The following is a 17,653-nucleotide window of genomic DNA, read 5'->3' as shown; positions in this document are numbered from 1 at the left end:
TGAACGGGTGAGATTACAAAAGATCGTAAAGGAAGAAAGGCCATGGCGTCACGTTCAGAGAGCTGACACTTGAATCCCAAACCGCTTCTTCGGTCATGTGTGATACAAATGATGTCCCTAGATTAAAAGCATGGGCCTTAGCGCTCACGTTATAGTGCATAAATGGATTCACCGGGTATGGGTAAGTGCAGTTCGTCTGTGCATGTCTAACTTGAGCGAAACACATCCCGTTAGGTCTGCTTGACTGCAGTTCAGATGATCATTTCATGTGTTGACGAGCTGTAAGTGACTTTCTCGCAAAATCTGAATAAAAGGCGTGCGTGTGTTCATCTGATTTGTTTGCTGACAGCGTGCGTGGCTGTCAAAATCTCAGGTTTTTGTTGCGTCTGTAGGCTGTCACGCGTCTTTGTTTTAGTCGGTTTGAATCTGGGAAGTTTGATTAATTATGATTAAACATAATCCGAGGTCATGCGGTGTTGCAAGCTGTACGGACGTCCAGTCTGCTAGTTCCGTTCGTGATTAACAATTACGCGTTTTTAAATAAGCGCCCGTACGAAAGAGGCTCGATTTTCATAACACTTTATTACAACGTACAAACTACATTTTCGCACTGGTGTAGATGTAAGTATGAATATAATTGCCTTTTTAGGTTCTACGAGCTAGGGTAAAGTTAAACTTTATTTAACGCTATCAAACCCTATAATAATAATCAATATATAGTATAGTTTATTAACGGCGGAAGTGAGTTCGCGAGAAGCTCGCCGCGGGCTTAGAGACAGGTAGGCGGAGTTTTCGTCGTGCTTGCTTTGGTTTACCTGAACTTTTGCATTTCCTATTTCACATGCCGGATTACTGTAGATATTTCATCCAAAAGGAACCGTGATGTCGTAGACAAGTGTCGCGGCGAATCGTTTATTATTAGACGTTTTGGTAGGAACCTGCATCAGGAAAAAGACCTAAGGGTGGTAAGATCTTTTTGCCTTTCTTGAAAAAACACCTGTATTTGTTTAGCGCACGTAATTGTTAGGGTTAAAACTGTCCCGTGCTGTAATATGCCGTATTTGACATTTATGTTAAGTTAAAGTCAGTTGACTTCACAATAATGTGATGGGTATTGGGTTTCTGCTGTATTTTCCCCTCGCCTGTGCTCTGCTTTACTCAGCTAGCTGAACCTGTATTTCAGGCTCTGTATCATAATGGACATTACGATCCATTAACACATTCCCCTCCTTTGTTTTCTGAAGATAAACCTCAGTCCGCTTTTTCTCCTCTTTAACCTTCAAAGGTCTAAGCTTCGCCGTCGCCCCTTTATAAAATATTCTCTAAACAGCAACGTGTTCTGTTTTGTTTTTATTGTACTGTCCAGGTTCTGCTGCTAAAATAGCTCGTTTCTCACCAATATTCTTCAGCAAGCCCGTATGAATATTTTATGTGTCTATTGTAGTGTCTGAAGATGCCATTAAATCTTGGAATGCTGAAAAAACCGAGTTGTTTGTGGCAACAGTTTGTAGTTGTGTGGTTTCTCACTTTTGTACGAAGGAAGCGTTTGTGAAGTGAAAGTCAGCATTTTTGTTTGTGTGGAAACATCGCAAAGCAAGCGCATGACCCGAAAAAAGGAAAAACTCTAGTTTCTCGTCCTTAACCTTTTAAAACCTCTTATCAAACCTTAGTTTTGCCCAGCGTGACAGTGCCAGCATGTCAGTTACAGCGTGGATGTGTTTGATATGAACATTACAAGCAGTGGTGTACCCTACTGACGCCATGTATTGACGGTAGAGCCTATTCTTGTATTTACAAAAAGGGAGTGCACGCTACACGGGCTATAAAGTGTGTTTGCATTAATGTCTTGAGCAACCACTGCTCAACAGGACTAATTGCGGATCTTGTGTTTTAGGGAGCTGTGGTCCGGGGCTGGATGGGGTGACCTCCCCAGACACAGAACCCCTCATAAAGGATCCAAGACCCGAGGAGCTCGGTGACGTCTCGCATATGGTACCATGTTGTGAAAATGTTTTTAAAGTTTTTAGTTATTCCGGAGCTGGTCATTTTATCGTGTGACTTGTTTCTAAGGATGTTCAGGGGTACAGATGGGTGTGCTGGAGGGTGTGGTTGTGCCGTATTGGGGCGGTGTGTTCTTTAGGCCTGCTCTTAGTGCTCTTCAACTGGCGCCCTCGCCTCGGCATCCTGGCCCGCTGCAAATCCTGTCCTGTCTCATTGGCAGATGTTTTACTGTTAAAGGTATTGAAGCTCGTTTAACTGAGACTTTAGATGCTGGTTGTTATATACAGCGAATCACAGCTTTTTCATAATAAGGAGGGGTATTTTTTTGTTTGTTTATGATAGGACCGATATGGACAGCAGTTCGTTGTAGATGTGCTTACTGAGGAGATTGAGGAAGGCAGGTGAGGCCAGCAGTGCATGTATTACTCATGTTTCTCCTTTTTGTATTTATGTGCTATAAAAGTTTCTTTCGTAAAGGAACCAGCTGCTTGTTAACTCCTTCTTTGCTTTTAAAATAATTTGTAACTTCCGTTTTACTGTCAGTTGTGAAGGTACAAACCTATAACATAGCGCTATATTTATATTTATATTTTTATTTTTATTTCATTTTACCTCCAAAATTGAAAGTTTGTAAAAAAAGGTAAACAAAATGTTTAATTTTTTCATTTTAATCCCATTACAAAATGTTTTCATTATAACATAAATCTAAAAGTCTATACTGTTTAAATGGTAATATATAATTTAAAAACATTTATTTCTGTCATGGAAATATTTGTTATACTCGCATGCATTTATTCTGTTTTTAATTTTAAAAAAATGTAATTAAAAATTAATTACTTTTATTTAATTGTTTCTACATTAATTATATATTTATAGATTATTGTGTAACATTTTTAGAGCTATTCATTTAACTCTTGAACTTCTCCAGTTTGGAGCTGGCAGTAGGAGAAGTGGATGAGAATGAATGGAGAGACACTGTACAGCTGCACAGTGAAAAGGTAACACACGGGCAGTCTAAACAGAGGGTGTATTGTACATTTTGAGTCTGCTTGATCGTATATTGTTTTTCTTTCATCTAGAAAACATTGCTCAGATACTATATTTTTGAGGGCATGCGCTACATATGGATTGCCAGAAAAGGATCCTTTTGCAAAGCAAGGTACTGTTTCATGTGTCTTTTATGTATGTGTTGGTTTCCTCTCTCAATGGTTCTAAAGCTGTCTGAAATTGTGAGGTAGTAAATGATCTTCTGTCTCCAGCATTCTCAGTGAAGGTTGGACTTGCGCTGACCTGCATGGCCGACAGCAAGGACTGAGTAAAGCAGACCAGAGCACAAGGTCTGTTGTACCCTTTTAATGCCTAAATGAACAATGAACGTAACTGCTTTTTGCCTTACACATTCTTTGTCCTACAGAAAGCAGATTTTTGGGGCCAATATCATCAGACGTACCTGTGAAGTCTTATTTACAACTTCTCTTTGAGGAGGTAGACCTCTTCTCCATTGGTTTTTTTTGTAAAATCAATATATTGCATGTTAATTTAACAGCGGCATTCACTTGATTTGCAAATGAAATGCTTTGTGAAAGGTTCACATATTGATCTTTTCTGTGTTTTTATTTATTTATTTGTTGTTGTTGTTTTTTTTTTCAGGTTCTCAATCCGTTCTACATATTTCAGGTGTTCAGCATCATTCTGTGGATGTCAGACAGATACTATTATTATGCCGCTTGCATCCTAATCATATCCTTAATTTCAATCGGCGTGTCCCTTTATGAGATCCGTAAGGTATAAAAATATAATTTGCATGGTTAAGCGTTCAGAGCTCTTTTGTTGTTTCGTGAATTTAAATGGTGTGGGATCGCGTTTTGTGTCTCCAGCAAAGCACCACTCTTCGCCGCATGGCTCAGCTGATTGTGAACGTGACCGTACGCAGAGACACGGGAGGTGAAGCTGCTTATCATAGACAGAAATGAGCAGTGTTTCCAATGTTGCTATTTTTTGCTATTTTTATTTGTTTGTTTGATTTCCAGAGGAAGAGTGTTTGAGTTCTGAGGAGCTGGTTCCAGGGGACTGTATTGTGATTCCAGCCGAGGGCTTGCTTCTGCCCTGCGACGCTGCCCTGCTGGCAGGGGAGTGCATGGTGAATGAAAGCATGCTGACTGGTGAGGGACCACCTCTGAAAACATGCATTGCAGTAAATCTACATGCGTTTAGATGCTTTTCCGTCTCTCTGTTCTAACTTTTTGTTCTGTGCTCGCTGACAGGTGAGAGCATACCAGTGATGAAGATGCCATTGTCTGTGTCTGAAGCCGCGTACAGTCCAGAGTCTCAACGCAGACACACTTTGTTTTGTGGCACACAGCTCATCCAAGCCAAAGGAGGCAGGTCTGCTGGGAATGGGGCTGTTGCTGTTGTAACACGAACAGGTGACTTAGAAATAAATGTTTTTATTTTTGTCGTCGTTGATTTGTACACTACCGTTCAAACGTTTGGTAATAAATTTGAATAAAGATTACAATTATTAATCTTGTGCAAGAATGCATTTAATTCCTTATTAGTGATTTAATGATATAAAATATTACTATTTTAAGTATATTCTGTTTTTCTAATTATCAAAGAATCCAGAATGAATTTCTTGCTGTTTCCAGAAAAATATTAAACATACTGATTTCAGTACTGATAAAAAAAAAATCTTGAATTAAAAGGAATTTTAAACTGTGATATTAGTTCCAAGTATTACTATTTTCACTATATTTTACCAAATGAATGCAGCCCTTGATGAGCATTAGAGACTTTTGAACAGTAGAGTATGTAGACGACAGAAAAGCCATAAAATGACTTTCATTTTTGCTTTCTTTCTTGCTTTCTTTTTTTTCTCATGAAAGCAACTTCCGTTTATGTTCCTCAGGGTTTTTTACTGCCAAAGGAGATCTTATTAGCTCTATCCTTTACCCTCAGCCATTAGACTTTCGCTTCTACAAGGATGCTATGAAGTTCCTACTATTTCTAGGACTTATGGGTAAGCTGGGTTATTTTCAAGCTTTGTGTATATATGCGAAATAATGAAATTTGTTTCTGTTAGTCTCATAATGCAGAATATGTGCCTTCATTGATGTGAATGTCTGTATTTCAGCTCTGATCGGCACTATTTATAGCATTGTGATACTTTCAAAGAGCAATGTAAGTAGTTTTAACCTCAAACTTTTTTTGTGTGTGTTTTTTTAGTACTTTTAAGTACTTCCCTCTAGTGTTAGTTAAAGATTCTTTTCTGTAGAAATTAGGTTTCAGATGCTTTCGTAATAAAAACTGTTACAAATTGTCAGGATTCTTTTAATTTCACTGTGCATCCACTTTTTCTGTCATCAGACAAACTGGCAGGACCTAGTCATCCGGTCTCTGGATATTGTGACAATAATAGTTCCACCTGCTCTTCCTGCTGCTTTAACTACAGCCACTATCTACGCCCAGAATCGGCTGAAGCGTCACGGGGTGTTCTGCATCAGCCCACCTCGCATTAATATCTGTGGCAAGACATCACTTTTCTGTTTTGATAAGGTGAGAGAACAAGGTACTGTCTTTATCGCTTCATTATAAATGCTGTGCTGATGATTCATATCTTGTGGAGGGAAGGTTAAACACAGGCATATTAGGTTTAAGCCTTTGCTTAATCCTATATTTGTCTATTCAAAGCCAAACATTCAGGTTGTTAAAATAAACTTAGTTTTATTGCTCAGTGCAGACTTCTGTTTGTGCAATGGTTGCCCATCGTTGCCCTGTGCTAGTCCAATAGACATCTTCTTTACCCCACGTCACTGGCCCTTGCACATAATCTAATTAACATGGTTAATTAAAAACAACAAATGCACCTTTTTCAACAAAAGAGAGATTTTTTTTAAGGACTTTTAGGATGTAGCGAGAGCAAAAGCTATCTATTCTAAATAAATCCCTTCATTATTAAACATATTATTTAATTCTTGCAAGCATCATGTAGTTTCAAAGTGAAATAAATAAGTTTGTTAGAGGTTGCAGCATAGTGCAAGAGAGGTTTAGCCCTGACTGATAAGATCTCTGCTTTTATTTGCTTATCATCTCTGCTTTCTTACTAAACATCCTGTCAAATGATGAGAACTCTCTATATGTGCTGCTGTCTAACATCCATATATATATATATATATATATATATATATATATATATATATATATATATATATATATATATATATATAATAGTGTGTGTGTGTGTGTGTGTATACTTGTTAGAGTGAAATTTTCTTAGCATTTAGTTCAATGAAAGCGTTGTATTATATACCATATCATATCACCATATAATATATTGACTGAATTCTGTGATCATTTCAGACCGGCACTCTTACAGAGGAGGGTCTAGATGTGTGGGGCGTGATGGAAGTGAGTGGAGCAGTATTTAGTGAGTTGGTCCCTGACCCTCTTTTTCTCCCTCCTGGACTGATGCTCTCTGCACTTGCCTCCTGCCATTGTTTGGCTTTGCTGGGGGGTCAAGCGCTCGGAGACCCACTGGAGCTCAAAATGATAGAATCTACTGGATGGGTAATAGCTGGTTTCTCACAGCCTTTTATGTTCCTAAAGAGAGAGTTCAGCCAAATATGTAAATGTAAAGTTTCCTTATCTATTCACCGCCATGTCATTCCAAACCTGCATGCATCCTTTTTTTACGTGGAACATGAAAGACAATCTAAGAAATGTCTGTTTTGTTTATACAGTGGACATCAGTGATGACTAACTGTTCAGAATAAGATACATATCAGTAGCTCTGGTCAATACGTTGAAATTGAACAGCGTTTGACAAATTTCAGAAGTGACAAAAAACAGCGTAAAGGTAACTGGTCCTTTTGGGTTCCATTAAACAAATAAAGTCATACAGGTTTGGAACAACATTGTGGATAGTAATGATTTTAGCTATTTGCATCTCATTTCTTTAAGTCTTTTACATATGACAGATATATATGAATCTGTGTTTTGATTAATTGGTTTTATGTCATTTTGCAGGAACTGACAGAGCCAGAGAATGAGATGGCACTTGATTCTGAATTTGGCAAACACAGAGTGCTAGCAGTGATGAGACCTCCTGCATCTGACCTCCTGTCACAAGGAAATGTAAGTTGATTCATATACAAAACAAGAAAATGGTCACTGTGTCACAAAAGGAAATGTTGGAGCCTGATTATGAACTAAAGCTCAACAAAAAAAAAAAATCATAATTTTTTACTTCAGCCAAACCTGAATGCCTTTCATCTCTGCCGTGGAACACAAAAGAAGACAACAGATTTTATATATGTGTGTATATATATATATATATATATATATATATATATATATATATATATATATATATATATATATATATATATATATATATATATATATATATATATATATATATATATATATATATATATTAGTTAAAACTTCTTTTGTTTATACAATTCAAAGTTAGTGCTGTTTGGACCCCAACATTCTTCAAATTATCTAGTCCAGAGGTTTGTAACGGCATGTAGATGATATTCATTTTTGTTTGAACTATCTTCATCCCACAGATACTGGATAAGGATAATGTTTTAATCATGATGTTCCTGTCCTCCTCCTGTTTTTCAGTCTGTCAGTCAGCCAGTGGCGATCATACGGCGATTCCCATTTTCCTCTTCTTTGCAAAGGATGAGTGTTGTGACCGTGGGTCCAGGTGGAGCGTCTCCTGTGGCGTTCCTTAAAGGAGCACCTGAAATAGTTGCCAGCTTGTGCCTTAGAGAAAGTGGTGAGGACCTGACTCTTAAACCTTGTCCTGGTTCTTTTACCACCTTGAGAAGAAAGAGCAGGAGCGTGTGGAACACTGCCTATTTATTTTCGCACTCAGTTTTGTTCTGTCTTTGTGCTCTCCTTGTGACAGTGCCATCTCATTTTTCACCCATTCTCCGGGAGTATGCCAGCCAGGGCTTCAGGGTACTTGGATTTGCCTACAAGCATCTCACTAAGGAGACTAACCTAAGCACTGTCGAAAGGTCAGCTGTTTTGTTTCAAAAACAATAAAGCATTCAAAGATTGGGGATTGGTAAGATTTGTTTCTGTTATGCTGTTTCTGTTAAGTCAGTAAAACGTGAAATATTATTATTACTACTATTTAAAATGCTACTTAAATAGCACTTTAATGTAGTGTTTAAGTATCACATGTTAACTTCGAAAACAGTTGTGTTGCTTAATATTTTTGTGGAAATTATTATACTTTTTTATTTTAGTATGAATATGATTTGAAATATTTTTTTTTAACATTGAAAATGTTATTGCTATCATTAATTTAATTTAATACATTCTTGCTTGAATTACCGCTGAAGTATTTTTTGTTTTGTTATTAATTAATTAATTATACTTAAAATATTTCTTTAATGCATCCTTGTTGAGTAAATGTAAAAATGTTGTTTAAAAAAGGCTACTGACCACAAACATTTGATAATTGCTGTATTTAACTTATTATTCATAATAAATAGATCTGTAAAAAAAGACGGATGCATGCCTGCTTCCTCATGTTCACAGTAAATGTTGACTTGCAGGGTGGAGGTGGAGAAAAACATGAGCTTCCTGGGCCTGTTAGTAATGAAGAACCAGGTGAAGCCAGAGAGCGCAGAAGTCATTCGCACACTTAAACTGGCACAATTACGGCCTGTTATGGTTACAGGTACGTCCAAAAATAACAAGCGTAATCTAAAAAACCTTATAGTGTGCAGTTATAACCACGATTTGCTTAAGGCCTAGTTACATTGTCACTATACATTCCAATAATTGTTTATGTTGGCTTCTCGGTATCTTTATGGACACAAAATAAAGCGTTCAAGCGAAAACGATTGGTCATGCTGTTTTTCTGCTCTATCAGGTGACAATATTCTCACGGCTGTGAATGTAGCACGTGCGTGTGGAATGGTGCCGTCACATGAGAAGGTTATTTTTGTTCACGCATCGCCCCCTACCGCCAGTCCAATGGCCTCGCTGCAGTTTCATCAAGGAGATGGTGCAGTAACCACCATTAATACTCAGGAGGCTATTGATATTCCAGCGCAGGTTTGCTTATTTGACCTTTTAAGTGCTTTACAAATGTTACCACTGACATATCACGTAGTAGTGTCTACGCAGAGTTTTTATTAATTCACAACAGCAAAAAGATTAATATGTCCTCTTCCTGTACCGCAAGGATCTCTACCAAAACGGTGCCGGCTATCATTTGGCTATAAATGGAATGTCCTTTGCAGCACTTTGTGATCATTTCCCTGAATATCTGCCCAAGGTGACTTAGATTAAGTTTTAGGAGCATTGATCCGTTCTAATTTTAGACCCGTGTGCACAAATGCATTTTCTGGAGAGTGACGGTGCTCGTTGTTTTTGTGTTGCAGATTCTGATGAGGGGAACCGTGTACGCCCGCATGACCCCAGACCAGAAAACCCAGCTGGTCAAAGCACTGCAGAAACTCAAGTGAGTCCAGTGTTTGTGGTGTTGTACATTGCTTCGAGAGCCATGTGTAGTTTGTTAGCGGGGCTTTGTAACATTGAGCGTGTAGTTACAGGGTGGGCATGTGTGGCGATGGAGCCAATGACTGCGGAGCACTGAGGGCCGCTGATGTGGGTGTGTCGTTGTCTGAGGCTGAGGCGTCTGTGGCGTCTCCTTTCACATCCAAGTCTAACAACATTAGCTGCGTGCCTCTACTCATCAAGTAAATAACAAATGCACAGATTTTATGTAGAAATTTAATAATAAATGTGACCCTGGACCACAAAACCGTAAGTCGATGGGGTATGTTTGTAGCAATGACATTGTATGCCAAAAATCATTAGCATATTACTTAAAGATCATATTCCATATTCCAAGATTTTTTGGTGAATTTCCTACTGTAAATGTAATAAAACTTAATTTTTGATTAGTAATATACATTTAAAGCTGATATTCTTTTTGCACCCTCAGATTCCAGATTTTAAATAGTTGTATCTTGAGCAAATATTGTCCTATCCTAACAAACCATATATCAGTGGAAAGCTTTCAGATGATGTATAAATCTAACTTTTGAAAAATTGACACTTATGACTGGTTTTGTGGTCCAGGGTCACTTAATATAAGGTATTATATTAAGATCAATATATGTATTTTGTCAATATACAATTTAATCAATATATATTTTATTCATTATAATTTGTTGTTGTTAATTACATTTAATAAATTGTTGTAAATAATAGTAATAATGATAAACAATTTATTAAATATTGTATCCTTGACCTAAGGTATTATAATAATTTATATTGCTGTTTTGTAATCTTATGTATTTATAAATTATTATATACAATTTATAATAATTACAGCAACAATTATTATTGTATTTAATAATAATAATAATAATGTATTTAATATTGTGTTTAAGTTGTTATTATTATATAATATTTATATAATATTTATTTCTATAATAATATCAATGTATAATACAATGTATAATATGTAAAACAATGTTTTTGTTTGTATTTACAATAATAATAATTAGTAACTTATGATGGGGATTGTTGATTATTATTATTATTATTATTATTATTATTATTATTATAAAATCTAATGTGTAATTTGTTAAAAAACAGGGAAGGCAGGTGTTCACTGGTGACATCATTCAGTCTTTTCAAGTACATGGCTTTGTACAGCCTGATCCAGTTTGCCTCTGTACTTATTCTCTACACTGTGAGTGTTTGGCTGTCAATTTAAAAAAAAAATGTAATCAGCTAAATTGAATATCCAACTATACACTGACGTAATTATGGCATGTTAATTATGTGGCTTATTTTGTCGTTTGTAGGAGAAAACAAACTTGGGAGACTTGCAGTTCCTCTTCTTTGATTTGGTTTTGGTGACCGTTTTGGCTATAGTGATGGGACGGGGAGGTCCCAGCGATGAGCTCCACCCCCGGCGACCCGCTGCCAGTCTTCTGTCTCTCCCAGTCCTGTCTACTTTACTGCTGCACACCGTGCTGCTGATCCTAGCCCAGGTGTCTGCCCTGCTTATCACTGTATCACAAGACTGGTAAGCAGCTAACACCTAGATTTTAGGAAACATAAATCTCTGCAGCTTTGTATACAACTGTTGTTTTATAACTACGGTTGTTTTCAGGTATGTGCCTCTAAATTCCACTGTGACGGGGGCTGCGAACTTGCCCAACATGGAGGACACAAGCGTATTTGCCTTATCGGGATTCCAGTACATCATCATGTCTGTTGTGATAACCAAAGGATATCCTTACAAAAAACCACTGTATTACAATTGTAAGAATTTAAGCTTTGACCTTGCCGTTTAACACTTGACCGCATTATTATTATAAATCTAGGCTTTTATGAAGCAACATAAAACAATGGAATAAACAAACGATGTTCAATAAATCTGACTGAATCCAGATGATTTTAATAGTTTTTGATGGCAGTTTGGGATCAGGTTAAATTTATGTTTTAGTTGACTAAAATATAATATAACTTTTATATAATTTTCATCTCTCAGTCTCAATAGCCATTTTATAATTTTAGTGATTTTTAAAGGAAATGCTAACCGTGGGCTAAGCCTAATATTTATGTTTAACTTATGTTTTCTCTTAGTTTTGTTTGTAGGTGCTCTGCTGGTCTTCTTTGCGCTTATGAGCTGGCTGGTCCTTTTTCGTCACACCATCATCCATCAAGTCCTGCAGCTCTATGACATCAACGATATGAAGTATAAACTGTTGCTGGTGGCTGTAGCTGCGCTCAACTTCTTCATATGCTACATGCTCGAGGTAAAGACGAACGCGCATATTACCACACAGCATTTGAAACGCGCTACAGATATCAGTAACCGCAAAGCCGTTTCTCTTCGCAGTTTCTTATTGACCAAGGAGCCCTGAACTGCCTTCGCAACCCCAGAGGAAAACGCAAGTCCAAAAAGCAGTACAAACGCTTGGACGTAGAGCTCGCAGAAACGCCCTCATGGCCGCCTCTAAACCAACCCTTGTTTCCAACACAGTGCTCCGTCATCGGTGTTAGCTAACACCTACCTCCTGCTTTACAATTTCAGCTCTTCCGAATCAAATATCCAGGGTTGCCAAAGATCTGATACCACCTCTCGGTGCACTAGTGAGGTATGAGTAGCAGGTGTTGTCCTTGTCTGCCTATTATATATGGCACAAAACTCATCATGCAGCATTAAGAATGAACTGTTTGTGATGGTATTTCTAATATAAAACATGAATGAAGAATAAAAACCTTGAAGTATTTTGAAAGGGTGTCCCGGTTGATTTAGACAAGGGGTGGAAACATACCCCCCCCCGGCTGTGGATAAATTTACAAAATATCAATATGCATTTATTAAATAGGGTAGAATTTTCATTTAGAGCTTAAATTTAATCCAGGGCTGGGCGATTAACTGATAATCAATATATAATTTTTCTCAAAATGTCACAGTGCATGCACAGCCGTGTTACCACATAAAAGTGATTTTTTTTCTAAGTTACTGCAACATTTATCAACATTAACTGTAATGAGACACTTTGCGGCAAATTTTGACACATAGTGGCAACCAGAAGAGGACAAGATGTATAATGCAAAAATTTCCTCTCTAAAATATTTTGAAAAATAATCTCCAGAGGCGTTATTTAAAAAGTCTTTATTAAATGGGCATTTTGAAAAGTATTTACAGGCAGATTTCTGTGTTCTCAGGCAGGCCACGACAAACCTGTCTGGTCTGATTTGTTACAGCACAATGGGTGAACAATGACATATCAGATTAAAGGGTATTTCCATAAACTGCAGGAGGCAGATATCACTTATGGATAGTACAGGAGAGGAAGTTTTAGGAAGGAAATTAAAAAAAAAAAAAAAAAAAAAAAAAAAAAGCAGGAAGTTACAGTCAAGAAAGGTAGTATGGCTCTTCATGTATAGACACTGTATTGCAAGAGCCAAAGCAACTAGGTCAACTTAACACTCCATTAAAGTTGTGTTGTTAAGCCACCGGTGCAACACACACACACTTCTTAGGTTTTAATAAACGTTAAATCTCTTATAGGATATTCTGTAATCCAGTCATACATGTTTTTCAAATGATCTAGAAGCCATACTTCATGTAAGCTTTACATTGCACCATCATTTAGTTAAAAACCTATCCACTGATACACAACTTCATTCATTCCCTCAGATTTCCTCACAACAACCTGAGTTCCTACATAAGAAAAAAAAAAAAAAAAAAAAGGAAGAAAATGGCCAACAGCAGATTCGATAAAGAAATGAGGCGAGGGGAGCCAGCTAAAATCCCCTGGCTTCACTCCCTTCAGTTCTTCCCAGCACAACAAATATTTACACGAGTCATCTTTCCACTGGATTTCACTTAAAATGCACAGGTCTGAAAAGAACCTTTTCAAATCATATAAAAAGGCATAGAAACGGTTTAAAAATGCGATTTGCTGCACTCGTTTAATTTTCTACTAGTTCTTGTTTTTATTCTTTTTTTTTACTTTATGTAGAAATCAGGACAGTCAGAGGAAGACCCATGAGTAAAACAACGTAAGAAAAAAAGAAAAAAAAAGATAACCGTAAACAATAAAGAACAAAGTCAGCTTGAGTTTCCACAACATACCCTCCCCTGTTTCTTACCCATTTAAAAACATATGGCAATTAGCAGACCGAGCGAGTAGTAACCAAAATTAAAACAAAAGACGAACACAAGCAATACAAAAGCTTGGGAGAAAAGTGAGCAAGGGAGGTCTGAATAATTTGTGATATTTCTAGAATTATTGCTGAAGGAAGCTGGTGCCTCTTACTATCCTTTTATCGGTTCTAGCACATCCAGCACTTGTTATCTCGTTTCAAATGTCTCTTCAGAGGGCTTGACATGACAGGCTGGCTGCGTTACGCGAGGAAGGGACAATAGTTCTGCAGTTCGGTTTCATTTCTCTCTATTTTCATTTTGATTTTGAGGGCTAGGGGCTGGACATCACAGTGAGCAGTGTCCGGAAGCGAGGTCCTCATCACAGTGTAAAAGCAGGGAACGTTCCCCATCCGCTCCTCGAGATCGTGTTTCTATCCCCAGTTACATTCCACACATGCCGTGCTGGATTCAAGAGGGTTTTATACTTATTTGAAAAACATCCCACATCCTAAATATTGATAAAAATGATTTGAATTTCAACAGTGTTCTGGGAGACCCACTATCACCTCTCCCGTTCTCCCAGGAAAGGCTGCTATTCCTATCTGCGCTGGTGGTGAAAGCCTTGTGTGCCATCTGGACCTGCTGGCTGTCGAACCACATGGTTTCCTGATCTGTTTTCCTCTGAAAGTGTATGGCTGCTTCCGCGTGGGGATCTGATTGAGGATAGACAACGTATAAAATGTACAATCGAAAATGTAGCATGCATTCATGTCTTAAAGCAGCCATTCGTGAATAACAAAATGGACTCAGCCTTGGTTCTGGAAGTCTCCGCAGAGATTTCAAAGTTGGATGCAAAATTCACTTTTAAATTATGTCTGCCTATAAATGTGTCTCAGTGTATGGACACGATCACACTACAATGATAAAAACCCATTCACTATTTTTTTTTTATCTACCAAAAAAACCTAAACGGTCTTAATTATCAACAGTTTAGATTTTTTAGGCCCCACTCACCACCGCTGGCGGGACACACACACACACACACACACACACACACACACGTTTGAGACAGTATGACTTGAAAATGTTTTTAAAAGAAATCCTGTGCTCACCAAGCCTGCATATTTTTGATCAAAAACACAGTAATATTGTTTTCATATAGCAATAATGATTTTTTTATTTCAGATTTTTAATTTATATTTTAAATGGTAACTCACTGCTGTGATGGCAGTGTTTTCAGTCTCACATTGTCCTTCAGAAATCACTGTAATACACTGATTAGCTGCTTAAACATTTCTTACTGTTGAAAACAGTTGTGCTGCTTAACAGTTTTCTGTAAACAGTCCATTTCCATTTTTAATGAATAGAAATGTCTAAAAAACAGCATTTGTGTGAATTATAAATCTTTGGATTCATTTACATTTTTTAAAGCCGCTTTTTAATAGTGCTATGCTATAATAGTAATAAAATCAAGAATCTTCCCAAAATCCAAGTAGTTTCATCAATCAGTTTTAGTTTCCAGAACCATGAGAGTTTCCCTCTACTGAGTGTGTCAGTATTTTACCGGTCTGAATTGGATCTCTCCTGTGGTGCGTCATCAGGAGTAGCACTACCAAGGATTCTCTTCCTGGCCTCTGCGTATTCTGCCTCTCGCTGAGCTAAGGATTTTACTTGTGGGGAGGGTCGAGTCTGCGTCACAGATGATCCTAAAGATCCATTACTGGAGGGTCGCTTTAAAATACGAATCTGAGGAGGGGGTGCTGCGGGGAGGGAGTCATCCTGGATTACGATCGCTGTCCTCATCGGAGAACGGCTTGAACTGCCACTTGAAAGTCTGGAAGAGCATCAAAAAAATTATTAAAGTGAAGCAAGCTACACTGAGCAAAATATGGGCTCGAGGGTGACAAGACATACCTTTCTTTCTGACTGATTCGAAGCTTTTCCTCTAGTCTCCTTTCCATTTCCTAGACCAAACGCAAAAAGTTAACGCCGGAAGAATACAGCATAAAGTAACATTATAAAACAGCACAGACGGGCCATTTCAAGGAGGGGCCTCTGAAGCAGCAGCAAGTTTTCAATTTCAAAGTTATTTATATATCCTTAGTGCGGTGGCTAAATTAATGACAGGGCCGAATTACAGAGTGCTGCTTGAGTAGATAGACAATATGAGGCTTTTCTAAACAGAGACTTGGGGAAAACGTTCAAGTGGAGGGAAAGGTGTTTACAAAACCTAATAGCTGGGGTGGTGTTGTTGCTGCCAGACAAACTCTGACACAGCCTAAAAAGTCTCACGATACATGATAACATTTAGCATGCTCTTTCTCTCATATATATATATATATATATATATATATATATATATATATATATATATATATATATATATATATATATATTTAAATTTGGCACTTAAAGAGACGCCATATGAATAATGAACTTAAACTAATTAACTTTTCATGTATGGACATATTAAAAAGAAATTTTCAACCAAAATAAAAATTCTAATTTTGTTGCGAAGCTACGAATTACGTTATTTTACCGAAAAAAACCGCACATGTCAGGCAGACTGACAATGACAGGAATGATTCGCTCTCGTTCTACTGAAGAAAATCCCCAAAAAACCGCAACGGAGACCGGTTTTTACATCATCTATTCTGCTCTACGGACGAGAAAAAGTCAGTAATGCGACTCACGTTTTTTCTTCTTATTTAAATGTCGAGTAAACAATTGTGTAAAAATTAAATCTACAAAACGATAGCATCGCAAACAAGATGCACACATCTGTATCCGAAAGTTACGCGAACATCGATAAACCTTCCATATTTCATCTGAATCTCTACGGATACTTTACTAAACAAAGATATGTGGATTTGCAGATACGCTGTCCCCGCAGTATACTTTATAACAGGACCCAAGACGAACTGAAAACTTGTGAAAACCGCCTGTTGACTGTCTGAATGGAGACTATCCCACCACGATATTCCGCTGCTCTGAAATCGCGTTTCCGCGTAAAACAAACTTATCAAATTTTAGACGTATCAAAAAGACACAGTCCCTTCCCTACGACACCCAACAGGTCTCGGCGAATTCGGCAGCCATCTTTGGTTTCTTACGCGGTGGCAAAGAAAGATTTCACCCTTTTTATTTATCAGAAGTTGCCCCGGCTAACTAGCATTAACTTAGTTAGCAGGCAGTTTCATTTCATAACGTTACGTCGTTTGATTAGAACACAAATTGTTTTGCGTGACACGCGAACGTGTCGCTTCACCAACTGGCATTTTCAACGTCGCCTCTGTTTTACCCTCTGGTTTAAAATAACAGATATCCCACATCTGATTTGGGACCAGTTTCCCTTTAACTGCGGCCTACCGCCCAACTCTAAATATACAGGCGTGCGATGAGCGCGCTAGCATGAGGCCGGTGGTATGAATCAGCCTAATGCTCCACGCGAGGCTGTCTACGTTGAAAAGAAGCAAGAATGGAAGCAAGAATGAAAGCGCAGCTATTGCATATTTACCCCGCTATCGGCGGCCTCTTCCCAACTCTCGGCGACCTCCTCATCATCCATGTTTTCCACTCTTGGCTAACTAGGGGCTTCCCTCAGTCCACACGCTAACGCACATTTTCCTTCTACAGCGTCAGAGAGTCGTTTAGTGAGGCGCATTGGCGCCATCTGCCGCAGGGAGGACAGAGTCGCCATGCTGGAACGTGTGGACGTCAGAAATTCATTATAAAAATGGCAAAAATCATATATATAGCCTCTATTTCTATATATAGGGTTTGACGTTAACACCAACCAGCCCGCCATATGTGGGTGGCTTTTTTCAGCAGTGACGGGTAGCAAGGTAATGGCGGGTTGGTTTCATATACAGTAACAGAGAGCAACATCAGAGAACAGCAAGCAGTTTAACTGTTCAGGACAAATAATTAACAACTACCATTAAAAAAACACGACTGTGGACATTCAGGTAAAAACACACAGTATCAGATTAATGGAAT

General features: G+C 37.9%; 2 protein-coding genes across 2 annotated transcripts; one reads left to right on the top strand and one right to left on the bottom strand.

Moving 5' to 3' along the window:
* Window positions 1-13: 13 nt before the first annotated feature.
* On the top strand, window positions 14-12,293 carry atp13a2 (ATPase cation transporting 13A2). Its single transcript, XM_043224162.1, is given in 30 exon segments — window positions 14-181; window positions 1,895-1,992; window positions 2,071-2,238; window positions 2,344-2,402; window positions 2,930-2,999; window positions 3,081-3,160; window positions 3,261-3,338; window positions 3,416-3,443; window positions 3,445-3,486; window positions 3,652-3,786; window positions 3,879-3,945; window positions 4,032-4,163; window positions 4,266-4,427; window positions 4,910-5,020; window positions 5,135-5,181; window positions 5,368-5,556; window positions 6,361-6,567; window positions 7,027-7,134; window positions 7,633-7,789; window positions 7,922-8,033; window positions 8,580-8,704; window positions 8,900-9,084; window positions 9,215-9,307; window positions 9,414-9,493; window positions 9,579-9,731; window positions 10,639-10,735; window positions 10,851-11,074; window positions 11,162-11,313; window positions 11,638-11,810; window positions 11,894-12,293. Coding segments are annotated over 30 exon segments (3,519 nt in total). The 5' UTR covers window positions 14-162; the 3' UTR covers window positions 12,062-12,293.
* A 367-nt stretch (window positions 12,294-12,660) lies between these two features.
* szrd1 (SUZ RNA binding domain containing 1) lies at window positions 12,661-17,320 on the bottom strand. The gene is made up of 4 exons (XM_043224174.1): window positions 17,172-17,320; window positions 15,569-15,618; window positions 15,219-15,488; window positions 12,661-14,367 (listed from the first exon to the last, which is right to left on the bottom strand). Exons 1-4 carry the CDS (start codon window positions 17,220-17,222, stop codon window positions 14,253-14,255), a joined length of 486 nt encoding a protein of 161 aa, XP_043080109.1. The 5' UTR covers window positions 17,223-17,320; the 3' UTR covers window positions 12,661-14,252.
* Between the last annotated feature and the right edge of the window lie 333 nt (window positions 17,321-17,653).

Source organism: Puntigrus tetrazona, chromosome 23 (assembly GCF_018831695.1).
Source record: "Puntigrus tetrazona isolate hp1 chromosome 23, ASM1883169v1, whole genome shotgun sequence".
Taxonomy (NCBI): domain Eukaryota; kingdom Metazoa; phylum Chordata; class Actinopteri; order Cypriniformes; family Cyprinidae; genus Puntigrus; species Puntigrus tetrazona.
Note: the sequence above shows the minus strand (reverse complement) of the source record. Positions and strands in the feature narration are given on the sequence as shown.